Here is a 15060-nt window from a genome sequence, read left to right as displayed (position 1 = left end):
TGCCCAATTCATGAATAGATTAATAAAGCCAATTAGATCTTTCAAATTTACTGGGTTAAAGTTTTATTACTTCAAGGAACCTTTAGATTAAAAGGTAATTGAAAGACACATCAGCCAGTCACAAAGATTTATTAGATCCTGAAACAACTGGTATCCAAATACTGACTTGATTTTGATTATCTTTTTTTCCGTAGGGATAGAGAGAGGTGGGGGAGGGGCAGAGGGAGAGAGAGACAATCTCAAGCAGACTCCACGCTAAACACAGAGTCTGACTTGGGGCTTGATCTCATGACGCTGAGATCATGACCTGAGCCAAAATCAAGAGCCGGACGCTTAACCAACTGAGCCACCCAGGTGCCCCTGATTTTCATAATTTTAAATAATTGCTAATTTATTTTTAAATGAAATGGTTCTGTGGTTATGGGGAAAAATAAGAGTCCTGTTTTAGAGATGCAGGTTGAAATAATGTCTAGTTCTAATGGGTAGATACTCATTGAAGGTGGATGAGTACATTTCTTTCTACTTTTTTATATACTTGGAACCCCATAATTTTGTAAACAATGAAATTCAAATAATCTTGTTATAGAGAGGTACAATTGAAAACTTTTATTAGAATAACAACCTTATTTTTTATGTCCAATATGCTCTTGTAAGATTCCCACGAATTTATAAGTTTGTGACTTATGAAAATTACCTCCAAAAGAAATCCTTGACTGATATATTTTTTAATTTGTTCATCTGTTAACTGTTAGTATAATTAGACATGTTTCAATTTCTAAATGAAAATAAATATGAATGTATAGTTAAGAAATGGAAATTGAGAATGTTATTGATTCCCAATCATGTTTACAAATATTTCCAGTTTAAAAAGAAATTTAATGTTTTTTTTTTTAAGATTTTATTTATTTATTTGACAGAGATAGAGACAGCCAGCGAGAGAGGGAACACAAGCAGGGGCAGTGGGAGAGGAAGAAGCAGGCTCATAGCGGAGGAGCCTGATGTGGGGCTCGATCCCATAACGCCGGGATCACGCCCTGAGCCGAAGGCAGAGGCTCAACCGCTGTGCCACCCAGGCGCCCCTTAATGTTATTTTTGACAGTGGGATTAGAGTAGATGTAGTTTAAAAACTCTGCTTATATGTGTTTTCTAACTTTCATGTAAAGCATATGGATGCCTTGTTTAATTTTAGGCGTTAAAAAACAAGAAAAAAAAAGGAGTGACGCTATCAGCCGCTACTTTTACTGATAGAAGTACTAATACACGTCCCCACTTCCAATCTCGCAAACAACTGCCTAAAGAAGGAGATATGCGCAGGCGCAATAGCGAGCTATTGGTTGGAGGCGGGACTAGAGCCTCGGCTAAAAGACAGCTCTTTCAGCCAATCAAAGGACAGCTTCAGGGGCTTCTTCCTGGAGGAGGCGGCCGGAAGTCGGATTTCGATTGCGGAGGCGAAGGCGGCTCCAGTGTAAACCCTGAGCTGAGGTGAGTGGGCGGCGACGGCTTGGGGCTTCGTTCCGCGTGCATTTCTCCTTCCGGACCCCGCGGCTTCCTCAGGGCGGGCTAGGAATGGGGGAGCCCTGGCATGGGGTATGCTCTCTCACCTTCCTGTCGCGCAACCCTTGGAGGTTGCGGCCTCGCCACTGCTCGTGGGGCGCCGGGTGGAAGGTGCTCTCGGCGCGGCGGGCTCGGGGCTTCCTCCGTCTTGGGGGGCCGAGTCGATCGCAGGTTGGGAGACCTGAGTTCTGGTCCCGCGCCGCTGGTTTCCTAAGCTGTGTGGTCTTGGCGAGTCCTTTAGCCTCCGGCCTTTGTCAACTGAGAATGACCATCCCTGCCATCCCTCCCCGGGGAGCGATCCTGAAATCGGCTGAGTTAGTGGGGGTGCAGGAAGCCGGCTGATCCCAAGCCTAATGGTCACATTCATCTGTAAAGTTAAAAGCTGCCTTCTACCGGCCCCATTCACCGTAGACGAAACGAATCAGGTGTCTGGGGGCGGGACCCTGGAATACCTTCTTTTTGGTTAAGTCCCTAGCTTGGAGCAAACAGTATAGAAGGTGGATCTTGAGTCAGATAACCGTTTGTAGCGCTTGGCTCTGGTACTGAAGACTTAAGATTTTGGAAAATTTCATGCTAGAGAAGTGATAGAGAAATAAACGTAACTTGTGTAATATGACAAGTTCCTTTTGTACAGTTAAGATTCATAGATTACTGATACAAGAGAGCTTGTACTGTGTAACGAAAAAGACCCAGGATAAGAATTCTTGCTGTGCTTTTTACTAGCCATTTGATCGGGTGCAAAACGCTTCACCTTTTTGAGACTCGGGAGCTTCCTCTCTAAAATGAAATTGACAGTAGTATTTAACTCATAGAATTTATAGGAAGACTGAGAGGATTTAAAACGTACCTGTCACGGAGTTGGCCTTTGGAGTTGGCCTTTGGAAAACGGCAGCTCGAATAGAGGAATGCCCATAAGTGTTGGGAAGCCCAAAACAGGATGCCCAACTAAAAATGCTTGAGTGAGTTGAAACTTGGGGTGTCTAAAATCGCTTTTGAAGTACCAGATCAGTGCTAATTCTCGGATTTTGGTAGTAATGTGGTTATAAGGGAACATTCTTATTTTGGGGGAGACCAATAAAACAAGTGAGGGAAAACGTTAACATTTGGAGAATCTGGATGAAGAATATGGAATGTTCTTTGTACTTTTCATTCAACTTTCTATAAATCTGAATTTATGTTAAAAAGTTGATTATCACTATTTGCAGCTATCCTGTGTTATAAATCAGTGAAACAGGACACGGTGTTTATAACCCCGGCCCCATGAAGTTTTACCCCTTTTTCCTTAAGGGTTGCATTATATTATATATACATATTCTATCCACTCATCCTGATGTCATGGATTATTTCCGACTTTTCCTATTCTTTTCAAACATTGCTGCATTAAACACCCTTAATACAGATTTTTATGTACGTACAGATTTTTATGTACTTGTGATGTAGGAAAGATGTTACAATTTGAAGCTGTGGCTGCTGCTGCCTGCCACCCCAGGATTATGTGGAGCAAGTGATTTTCTACCTTGGGGTTGAGAGAAGTAAAGATAAGGGGAGTTGCAAAAGGACTTTAATATGTTAAAGTCTCGCAGGATCCTGGAGGAATGTTAAAATCTGCCTATCTCAAGTATTTGCGAATGGGCTGCAGGTTGTAAGGAGATTTAATTTTATCTACATTCCTTCTGCCTTTGTTTCCCACATCACTTTCTTTCATTTTTTTGTTGAGAATGCCATCCCAGTTTTAGAATCAGGCTTTTAGCTATTCTGGTCCTGTAGGGAAACCGGTTGGGGTGGAAAGGACCCACTTACCTCAGTTCTCACAGAAGCCATCATCACAACCACCCCTACAACACTCTTGGATAGTGGGCCAGTACCACCCAAGAGAATATGGGAGAATTCTCACACACAGCTGACAGGAAAGGAAACAAATATATATTTGGAATTTAATTTGCAGTATCAAAATTCTAAATGCTGATATTCTTTGAACCAACAATTCTACTTCTAGAAATTTATCCTGTAAAAATATTGGTACAAGTGATGTGGGAAACAAAGGCAGAAGAAAAATTATTAAATTTCCTTACTACCTACAGCCCGTAAAAAAGTCCTTGAAACAGGCAGAGTGACATTCCTCTAGGAACTCAGTGGCCTTGATGTTAGTACTTCTCTAAGGGAGTAGCTCAACCCTCAGGATCCTGTGAGTCTACTTTAACATAAAAATTCTGTTGGAAACTTCCTTTGTCCCTGTGCCCCAAATACATGTTAGCAATCATCCCCCAAGTATATGACCCACTTATATACATCTGAAGGGTCTCATGACTGAGTCTTTACTAACCAGTAATGACCTTTCCTAACAATAGCTGGACCTCTCAGGATCTTGGAAACCTTGTTCCCTGGGAGGCTTAGACTGTCCCTAACTCCCTCTCAACTTGAAAGTATTTAACGGGTCACTCCTCAGGACCCTAGTGCCCCTCTTTCTGCCCACTCATCTGTCCCTGTGCTTTAATAAAACCACCGTTTTGCACCGAAGACGTCTCAAGAATTCCTTCTTGGCCTTCGGCCACCAAACCTCACCAAGAACATTCCAAAAGAACTACGTCAAAAGGATAGTGTGACCTCTGCTGGAATCCAGTGCCTGTTACATAGAAGGTGTTTTAATATTTGTTGAATAATGGAATATTTGAAATCTTGATAGTCTGTTAGATGAAAAGCATACTTTTTAGAAATTTGCTTTTATAAGTGTATCAATCTGAATATTTTCCTGCCTTCATTCAGCGTATGCATTTTCCTTGTCCTCTTTTTTTTGGACAGGTTTTAAAAAATAGAGGTTAAAAAAAAAACACCTCATCCAGGGGGCCTTTATTGAGGATCTTCTAGGTGTTGAGATGCTGCAGGTGGAGTTGTGTACAAGACAGGCAGTTCCTGAAGTCCTGGTGCTTTCCTTCTGGTGGGGGTGGAGTCAGAAAATGTTTTTTAAAAGTCAAAGTAGAATTTCTAGTATTTGCTCTTGGTTAGCTTGCAAGCATTTTTCTCCCAGAAGAATGGGACTGTCTTTTAATTTTGCTTATGATACATTTTCCTACTGGAATTTTTAGATTTATTTTTGGTAGTTAGATTTGTTGGTCTTTTGTAGTATTCTTAAAACTTGGTATTAGTTACTTTTTGGCTGTTTCCCTTGATAGGTTGTAAGTAACACTAGGATGGAGGGGGTGTTTTTTGTTTATCCTTGAAAGATAGTATAGTGTAGTGTTTGAGATCTTTAGGCTCTGGATCCTTTACTACTTAATCTGTGACTTTATGCAAGTGGTTCAACCTTTCTGAGCCACAGTTGTTTCATCTCCAAAATGGAAAGAGCAGATTTTCTCACAGCCCTGAGAAAAGTAAAATGTCTAGCACATAGTATGTACTCAGATATTATCTGTTGTCAAAATCATCATCCCTGGATACTCATTGTCCTATATTAAACAATAAACAATCAGAAGAGTGAATACACATGAAGGGTGTTTGTACCTATTTCCAAATTCCATTGATTTCCAAATTCCCTCTTGAAATGGATGAAGCTGCTCAACAAATATGAAGCCTCCATGTGCAAGGTTGTGGACCTAGAACTATGATACAGAGTTCTTCCCCTCATGGAGCTTATGATCTGGTCAGGAAGAGAAATCAGATACTGGTTCAGAGAATAAAAGAAGGAAGGTAGGATCTGTTTTTGATGCCAGATCAACTAAGTTACTTCTTTAGAGGTGACATTTTAAGCTACTGCCTGAAGCAGGAAAAAAACATGGAAAGACCCAAAGGCAGAAGAAGTGGGTATAGTTAATAGTGTGGAGATACTAGATTAAAGACAGTTTTGCTAGGATATAATGAAACAAGGAATGTGGGATGAAAATAATTATGCTGGCTATTATTTGGAAGAACTGTAGTGAAAGCAAAAAGCAAAATGGTTTCCTGGGGAAACCATTATATTCCTGGCAAGAAGAAATGGTGGCTTGGTCAGAATTGATGTACTTGAGATGGTGGAGGTGTGGAGTCAACAGGACTTGATAAATTTGTGATGATAGGGAGGAGAGGAGGTAGTTCTTGGGGGGGCGGGGGTCTGAATGCTATATGAGCTATCCAGAAGGAGTTCAGACAGTCTGGATTGGAGGTAGAAAGTACAGAGTCATAAACATAGAACAGGGTTTCTCCACTTTGGCAAATTTTGTTGACACTTGGGGCTGAATAATTCTTTTTTGGGGACTGTCACATGCATTGTGTTTAGCAGCATCCCTAGCGTTTACCCATCAAATGCCAGTAGCACCCCAGCCCCCAGCTGTGACAAGTAAAAATATCTCCGGACCTTGCCATATGTCTCCTAGGGGACAAAATTGCCCTTGGTTGAGAACACTGGTAGAAATGGTGTTTTATAAAAGCCGTGGAATTGACTGATACCACCCAAGGGAAAATAAAAAGCAGAGGTCTAAAACTGTTGGGCCATAGACCACAAAGACTGTTGTAGATAAGTTCTTCTTGACCCCACAGAACTTGACGATTTCTGGAATTAATTACCTGTATTTAAAAGTTGAGAGATTCTGCATAAAATCTGGATTTTTGCCCTCTTTTAAGAAATCAAGAAACTGAGGAATAATGAGTGTTCTTTCCCACATGAATGCTAATGGCTGGAGGTTTTGAGTCGTAATTCATATGAATCCCTGCCCCAGAGTACTTGACTGTTTATGTTGCCTGCCTTTCCCCTTTGGCACTTGAGTTTGTGATTCCCAGTTTAGAGTGAGAAGAGGACCGCAGAACAACCCTCTGAGACAGGTAAGTATTAAAATTTGGGTAGAAGAGTGGCAGTAGAGGATATGGAGAGGGAGTGGCCAGTGAGGTAGGAGGAAAACCTAAACGGAGGCTCACAGAAGCTGAGGGAGAAGGGACGTGTGTTGAAAAAGAAGAAAATACTGCTAAAAGATTGAATAAAATCACCTTAGAAAAATACCCGTTGGATTTGCTGGTGTGGTGATTGTTGATGACCTTGATGAGCAGTTTTGTGGAGTTAAGAGGTTGAGGCCAAATTGGATAATGACAAAAATGAATATACAGAAGCAGTGACTTACGAGTTGGTAAAGTTATAGTAGATCATGATGCCTTTTGACTACTGCCTCATGGGTTCTCAGCAGCACCCTATTCACCATTGTGGCTTGGCAGAACCTCAGGGCTGCTCTTGTTCCCCTTAGTACCTCACAAATCCAAGTGTAAAACTGCCTCCAGTGTACTATTTGTCATCTTTGGTGTTGAATGATGGTGTCATACCTTGAAAATCTGGTAAGAGCAGTTTAAATGGCACTCAGGATCTTCTCATTTTATCATCTACCTAAGCTTAAAATGGAACCTCTGTTTAGAGCTTATGTGGCCATAGGGATACATTTGGGTTTGAAATTCTGCAGTCGATATAAAAAAGTTAACGTGTCCATAAAATGTAGTGTACATTGCAAGGAAAAAGGTATGGAATTAGGCCATCATTTCATCAAAGAAGTTCAGGTGATACCAGCTATCTGAAATACAGCAGTGTTAATGTTATAAGTAAGTGTTTGCTTTTGGAAATCAACCTATGATATAAAACAAGTGATTGTGATATGAGATGGTGAGATAGCATGTGTGATGCTGTAGAGAGGGGTAGAGAAATGACGTATCTGGTGAGGGGTGTGGGATCCAGATTTTATTTATAGATGAAAGTATATGACATACATATTTTTTGTGTGTGCCAATGAAAGTCTTAAGCAGAGAAGGAGAAATAGTTGGATGATTGAAGATATGCTAATTAGAAAAAGATGACAGCCTTTCCATGTTGTTTTAGAAACTAAGGAGATCATTTTGTCCTGGGCCCCAAACTGCCAAGGAAAAAAGGAAAATATTGTCTATAGTACCCAGTGTGACAGGTTTATTTTGTAGCTCTACTATAAATCTTTTTTTTATTTCCATAGGTTCTTGATCTTCCGCTATGGGTGAACCACAACAAGTGAGTGCTCTTCCACCACCTCCAATGCAGTACATCAAGGAATATACAGACGAAAATATTCAGGAAGGCCTGGCTCCCAAGCCTCCACCTCCAATAAAAGACAGTTATATGATGTTTGGCAATCAGTTCCAATGTGATGATCTTATCATCCGCCCTTTAGAAAGTCAGGGCATCGAACGGCTTCATCCTATGCAGTTTGATCACAAGAAGGAACTGAGAAAACTCAATATGTCTATTCTTATTAATTTCTTAGACCTCTTAGATATCTTGATAAGGAGCCCTGGGAGTATAAAACGAGAAGAGAAACTAGAAGATCTTAAACTGCTTTTTGTACATGTGCATCATCTCATAAATGAGTACCGACCCCACCAAGCAAGAGAGACGTTGAGAGTCATGATGGAGGTGCAGAAACGTCAACGCCTTGAAACAGCTGAGCGGTTTCAGAAGCATCTGGAACGAGTCATTGAGATGATTCAGAATTGCTTGGCTTCTTTGCCTGATGATTTGCCCCATTCAGAGGCAGGGATGAGAGTAAAAACTGAACCAATGGATGCTGATAGCAACAATTGTACTGGACAGAATGAACAGCAAAGAGAAAATTCAGGTCATAGGAGAGACCAGATTATAGAGAAAGATGCAGCCTTGTGTGTCCTAATTGATGAAATGAATGAAAGACCATGAAGGAAGTTCCTTTTTCTTTTTGCTTTTCTCTTTTCCTTTCCAGTAAATGGCATATATTTGTTAATTTGCTCTTGGAAAGTCGAGAGAAAACTAGAAGTCATGTGAACGGCTTGACTTCAATTACGAAATGTCACAGGCACTGTATGGCAAAGCAGAGGCAAATGAGTATATGTGTACACACATTAAGAGTAATCACCTTAAAAGGAAAGTGCTGCAGTGTGAAACATTCTTGGATTTGGAGTTGCAGAAAACGTTGAAGATACCCTCAGTAATAGCGAGCTTTCATCTTTGAAAAGTAGATTTGTCATTTGCTTTAAGAATGATAGATAAATAAAGGATATCAAGCTGTATAAATGTGAAATTATAAAATCTTTAGATTTATTTTAGTTAAAAATTTACTTGATCTCTAAAAATGTAGTATAACGTGTTAAAAGAGAGGAACCCCATAGAGTTATAAAACAGCAGTTTTATTTTTCCTCTTCACTGCTTCTGTAAACACACTGTCTCAGCTTCTTGTTCCTACCCTGGATAGGTCTATTAACTTTTTTCCAGTCTCTCAGATAATAAATCCTTTGATCACTTTTTGTTACATTCATTTTAGTAAAATGTCTATGTAATTAGCTGTACGTTTCGTTTAATGCTATACTCAGACTTGCTAAGGCTGGAAGTCTGCAATGGGATGTAATGGATTGGCAACAGAGACCGTTGGTTTGTGTACTGGAGATGCTTGTTCCCCTGAGAGAGAGCTGCCATGCCAGGGTCTACATTTTTTCACTCTTCTTGGGTCTACATTCAGCCATGGAACTAAGTTCTTAGCAGTGGAATATGGGTGCAAAAATTCAGGCCTCTTCCATAACAATTTCTTGACGTTTTCCTCCATTTTCTTCTCAGCTGCTGGTTGGATGGCCACACCTGGGATAACCTTGGAAGCCACTTGAAGATGGTAAAGGTTCAGTCAGTGGGGTCTTTGAATGAGGACTAGGCCCTCCATTTATTAGCCACCCATCCACCCTTGCTGATTTGACTATGTGGGCGGGAAGTCAGCTTGTTTTTGAGCACTGACAGTTTATTTCTACACCTTCTTTCCTGCCATCTATCCTCTCTTCCACCAGGGTCTTGGTGGAGAATGTACTTTCTGTTTGAAGTTCTCTGCTGGTCTTTCCCTTTGTATAGGCCAGTGGTTCTCAGAGTGTTGTCCAGCAGCATTAGCATCGCCCGGGGACTTGTTCGAAATGCAGATTCCCAGACCTCGCCCTAGACCTACTTAATCAAACTCTGCGGGTAGGGCCCAACAAGCTGTGGTTTAAAAAAGCTCTCAGGTTCTGATGCACGTTCAAGATTAAGAATCACTGATAAGGGGCTCCTGGGTGGCTCAGTAGGTTAAGCAGCTGCCTTCAGCTCAGGTCATGATCCCTGGGTCCCAGGATCAAGCCCTGAATCTGGCTCCCTGCTCGATGGGCAGCTTGCTTCTCCCTCTCCACCACTTGTGCTCTCCTATACTCTGTCTCTCTCTCTCAAATAAAATCTTTAAAAAAAAAATCACTTATAAGGGGGCCCTGGTTGACTTAGTCGGTTAAGATCAACTCATGATCTCAGGGTCCTGCATCAGGTTCCCTGCTCAGTGGGGAGTCTGCTCCCTCTCCCTCTGCTGCTCCCCCTGCTTGTGCTCTCTTGTTCGCGTTCCTTCTCTCAAATAAATAAAATCTTAAAAAAAAAAAAATCACTGATAAAAGTAGTACTTTTTCCAGATATCTATTTTTAAATCTTCCCCCAGTTCTTTGTTCCCAGTATACCACCCTTCAGGATTTGCTCTGTTGAGGTTTCTAGTCCTAAAGCTGGCAAAGTCCAGTTTAATGTGGCCACAGGCTTATTCTGTATGTGAAACATTCATGCATCCTTTTCTTTTAAAATCTCAGGAGTGTAGACTGTTGCCAAGTAGATACCTCTCTATTAGGCAGCTAGTTGGCCAATTTTTTTTTTCTGTATGTGTTTGATACAGATTTTCTGACACAGGGACCACAGTCCAGGCCCTCAAGATTAAATTGGAGGGGGAGAGGAGCCCCACATCTGCTTGCGGAGGAGCAGCTGGATGTTACATAACACTTAAGCAAATCTCCAAAGAAATCTTGTCTTTGGCTTCAACCATTTTATAACTTGGAGGATGTTGGGCTAGGAGGTACTAAACCAGTTTTTGGCTGCTTTGAATTCTGGAAAAAGCTAAATAAGTCACGTAAGAGTCACAACATCATTTGTATGAGTGTGTGTGTGTGTGTGTGTGTAGGGAGTATTAGGAGTTAAAATTCCACGAGTAATCTTAAATTCTGACTTCGGGAGGATCTGATCTTGGAGGTCTGGGTGGCACTTGACCAAAACTAAATACAGTTCTAATGTGAACTGTAATTAGAATGAGATTGGGAACACTAGTGGTCTGATAGTTGTTACAAGTTTAAAAGTTACAGTCTTTTAATCTTGTGAAGGTCAAAATACATCTCTGCCTAGTGGAATCTCTGGAACAGTCTGGTACCTCCTGAAATTACTGATTCCCAGACCACAGAGATTCTGACTTCATTGTTCTGGAGTGGCGCTTTGGCGCTGGTTTTAAGAAATCTCTAGATGGCTTGACTGTTAGCGGGTAGATTGTATTAGTACACTCTGCTCAACCTAGTTGAAGCAAAAATTTTCAAAAAAATTTGAAAAGAAAACTATCCTGTTGCAGGATTGATGGATAAATTGAACATCCAAACTATGAAGAGGAGTAGTAGGATTCCCAGGGCAACTGGGACTCAAACTCCATTCAGATCCCTTCTGTTTCTCTTGTCTGGTTTCTTTCTGTTTGTTCCATTCTCTTTACAAACCTGCTTTTTTGTGCATGGATGGAGAACATGGCTGCTAGCAGTTCCCAGGTGTTAAGTCTTTGTGCCCCATTGTTGGAAAAAAAGGAAGACTAATTAACCAGCCCAGAGGTGGAATTGGGGGTGGTATTTCTGATTCCAGCTGGGCCAATCAGTTGGGTCCTGAATCCTGTAAGAATTTGGCAGTCCCCCAAATGTCCATGTATTGGAGAAGGTAGTCCACCTCTCAGGAAAGGAGGTGCTGAGTTGATCATATTGTAAAATTGAGCACATGTAAATTTTAGATAAAAATAAACAGGTTGTGCTTATTTATATTCCCAAACTCCCCACCATCACTGTTCATTTATTAAAGTATTCATTTAGTGAAGAGTGTGGTCCTCTGCCTGACACTATCTAGTTACCATGGAAATGGAGAGTGGGGAGGAAAATGGAAGAAAGATAAACAAGAAAACAAATGAATTAGTTTTTGAAGGTCTGAGTTTGTGTCTTAACTATCCAGCCATTGCAACAGTCAGAAGAATCTTGCTTCTAATTTTATTCCTATTACCTGCTCAGAATTCCTTGTCCACATTATCTTTTCAAGTTATGTTTACATGTTCACATTTGTTACGGGTTTTGGAAGGGAGCTTCATTTGTTTTGTGCTGTATTTCAAAGAAAAGGCCTGTGCTTGGTTCTGAGGTCGCTGAAAACTGATACAAGTGTCTCGTGAGGAAATAAAAAGCATGATTTGGGTGAGAAAGGCTATTAATGGCTGCAGCATAGGAAAGAGGTTGGAGCTAGAGAAGCAGATGGAGGGCAGATTGCAGGCATTAGATGGTCAAGGGAAGAAGTTTGCTTTATCCTAAGTAAATGGGAAATCAGTGGCGAACAGAGAGCTTTGCTAGCGCTGTTATAATCACTTTACATACGTAAATTCATTCTATCCTTACAGCATCCTGATGAAATCAGTATGACTGTTTACATCTATATTACAATGAGGAAGCAGAGGTTCAGAGAGGTTATGTAATTTACGCAAGGTCACCAAGCTAGTGAGAGGCAGAGACGGGATTGAAATCTAGTTTCAAAGCCTAAGCGCTCAACCTCCGTATTTGAGCACCTTTCTACTGCATCGTTTAACTAATAAGTCACAGTGGAGCCTAGAGTGGAATCCTGTATTTTGATCCTAAAGTCCATACTCAAGACGCTACAGGACACTGGGCTAAGGGAGGAGATTTGTAGATGGAAATGATAAGCTTCCTTTGAACATGTTAAGGCATTTATGTCTTAGGTATCTTGAGATACTGTGTTTATAGCTAATCTTCCTCAAAAACTGCTCTTGGTAGGTGTTGTTCCACTTTATGAAACTTGAGATTCAGTTTTGTGCCTTGCCCAGGTGGTGTATCCAAATTAGAATCTAGGTCAGAAGTTGGTAAACTTTTTCTGTAAGGAGCAGGTTAGTAAATATTTTAGGCATTGAGGACCATGAGGTCTCCGTCTCAACTACTGAACTATACTATAGTACAAAAACGGCCAGACGGTATCAAGCCAATGAGTGTAGCTGTGTTCCAATACAACTTCATAGACACTGAAACTTGATTTCGATAATTTTCACATTGTGAAATATTCTTTTGATTTTTCCCAACCACGTAAATAATCCTTAGCTTGTGGACTGTACAAAAACAGGCAGCTGACTGGATTTGGCCCACAGGCTGTGATCTAGGTGGTTGGATTCAAAACCCTGGAGGGTGCTCACAAAACCAGTAATAACCAGAGAAATAAAAATTATAGGATTGTTGTAAGGCCTAAATGAGGTTATGGCTACAAAGCACTTAGCACAATTTCTGGTATTTAGTAAGCTATCAAAGGTCAATTAGTATCTTTCCCGGTAAGTCCTTTGTCTTCATTGGGCATTGGACTCCGAGATTGAAGAACTGTTTTCAAATTGCAATGTGAAGAATCTAACAGTAAGTGGCACTCTTATCTCAAGTTCAGAAGCTGCAGGCGTTGAGTGGGCTGGAGAAACTCAGGTGCTGCTTTTGATACTGAGCTTGTTTTTATTCAACAAGTGAGACTAGTTGCCTGTGCCTTTGGCCTGCAAGATCTTTTCTCATGGAGAGAACAGGGTGTGAATTTTTCAAAATACTTAGTATTATGGTGTGAATACAAGTCTTTTGATCAGAGTCTTTCTTTCTTGGACAAGACCTGGGGAAGACCTCGGCACTATTGGTTAGTACTGAGTGAATAATGGTGACAGATGCTTCTCACATTTGCTTAACGTACATGACGAAGGTCTGGGAAGCTGCTGGTTCCCTGCCCCCCCACTCGGATTTGGAGTAAGGGAAGATAGTCAAAGGATGGGAGTCCGATGGGGAGGTGAGGCTGGGCTGACCAGGAATGCATTGTATCAACTACAAGGAAAGTTGTCTTTTGGGTCTTTACTGATTTTCTCATTCATTCATTCATTGATTCATTCAACAAACATGAAGATCTGCTATGAACACCAATCAACTGTTAAGAGCCATTCAAGGTGAAAATACTGACACAGAAAGATATTCCAGATATGATAAAAGCAAGTTTATAGCCTGTGTGTAGTCTGAGTTCATATTCGTGTCTATGTATATTCAAATTGGAAAAATAAAAATGATTTCATGGATGAAGAAAGTGAGACTCAAGAATGTAACTTGCTATACACCAAGGACACTTCAGCTAGAAAATGGCAGAATTAAAATTCAGGTTTAAAAGAAAAGAAAGAAGAAAGCATTGAGAGAAAGAGCAAAGAGAATTGGGGCTCCACTATTTATTGGCTGGGTAGCCAATTGAAACTCAATTTCCTTAACTATGGTAATTCTTATGCCCATCTCATAGGGTAGGTACTGTTAATGTTGAGAATGAAAGAGAAGGCCCCTTCTAATTTTTTCTGAAACTCATTTGTCCCCAAGCAACATACACAGTTAGGTCTTGGGCTTGCTAATCATCTCTGAAGAAGTGTCCGATCTGGAAGGGCTAAGGGGTTCCCCGGGAGGCATACATGGTGCATGAGCCTGGGCTGCTTGAGGAGAGAATGATTCAAAAAAAAAAAAAAAAGGCACAAATAATAGCAGAAATGAAAAAGGGGCATTCCTATAGATTTTAGGACAGTATGAAATAATATGAAAATATGAAATGATGAAATAATATAAAAACATTATGGAAAACTTTATACCAACAAATGTGAAAAATTAAACAAAATGGAAAATCCTTACAGAATTATCAATATTGGTTTAAGAATAGAAAACCTGAATAGGTTTCTAATGATTTTTTAAAAAATTTACCAGTAGTCAAACTCTTCTCACAAAGAAAAGTGTTCAAATAGCTTTGCTGGCAAGTTCTACCAAACATTGCCAGAAAAAAGAAAAACAAAACAAGTTTATTTTATATAGACTCTTTCAGAGAATAGATAAAGAGGGAACATTCTCTTTTTATGGACTAGCATAAATAAAATACTAGCACATTCAACCGAGGCATATGTAAAAATAAAAGGTAATGTTTTATGGGCAATCTGTTTATTTTAGGAATGCAGAGTAGAAAATTAGTGTAGTCTGTCACAATAGTAGATTAAAAGAGAAAAGTCACCTAATCATCTCAACAGATACACAAAAGGCATTTATAAAATTTAGTATCCATTCATGAAAAGAAGAAAAAAAGTGGCTTAGATATTTAGGAACAGAAGAGAACTTTCTTAATGTAATAAACAGTAACTCCATAAAACATACAGCATAACACATACCCAAGGTGGAAGCTGAAACCTTTTCTTTAAGAGCTGGAATGAAACAGGATGCCTGCTACCAAAACTTCTGTGAAATAGAAACTAGATTTTCTCTCCAGCATGGTAAGGGGGCGGTGGGGGGGGGAAGTAGGATTGAAAAGGAAGAAACAAAACTGTCATTATTTGCAGGAAATATGACCGTCTATATAGAAAATTCAATATAATCTACAGATAATTTATTAATAAGAGAGTTTACTGGTTG

The 15060-nt window shown here is 40.2% G+C and overlaps 1 protein-coding gene across 2 annotated transcripts; it reads left to right on the top strand.

Annotated features, from left to right (window-relative positions):
* The first annotated feature begins 1398 nt into the window (after window positions 1-1398).
* MED7 (mediator complex subunit 7) lies at window positions 1399-8842 on the top strand. Of its 2 annotated transcripts, none has more exons than XM_026510857.4 (2): window positions 1399-1482; window positions 7506-8842. In XM_026510857.4, exon 2 carries the CDS (start codon window positions 7523-7525, stop codon window positions 8219-8221), a length of 699 nt encoding a protein of 232 aa, XP_026366642.1. In that variant the 5' UTR covers window positions 1399-1482; window positions 7506-7522; the 3' UTR covers window positions 8222-8842. The 2 variants fall into 2 exon arrangements, with proteins under 2 accessions (XP_026366642.1, XP_026366643.1); XM_026510858.4 differs by having other exon boundaries at window positions 1475-1587.
* The last annotated feature ends 6218 nt before the right edge of the window (window positions 8843-15060 follow it).

Source organism: Ursus arctos, unplaced genomic scaffold, assembly GCF_023065955.2.
Source record: "Ursus arctos isolate Adak ecotype North America unplaced genomic scaffold, UrsArc2.0 scaffold_15, whole genome shotgun sequence".
Classification (NCBI taxonomy): domain Eukaryota; kingdom Metazoa; phylum Chordata; class Mammalia; order Carnivora; family Ursidae; genus Ursus; species Ursus arctos.
This window is presented reverse-complemented; position numbering and strand designations above follow the sequence as displayed.

Coding starts and splice junctions, on each gene's coding strand:
- MED7 (XM_026510857.4), top strand. CDS start 7,523: ATGGGTGAACCACAACAAGTGAGTGCTCTTCCACCACCTCCAATGCAG.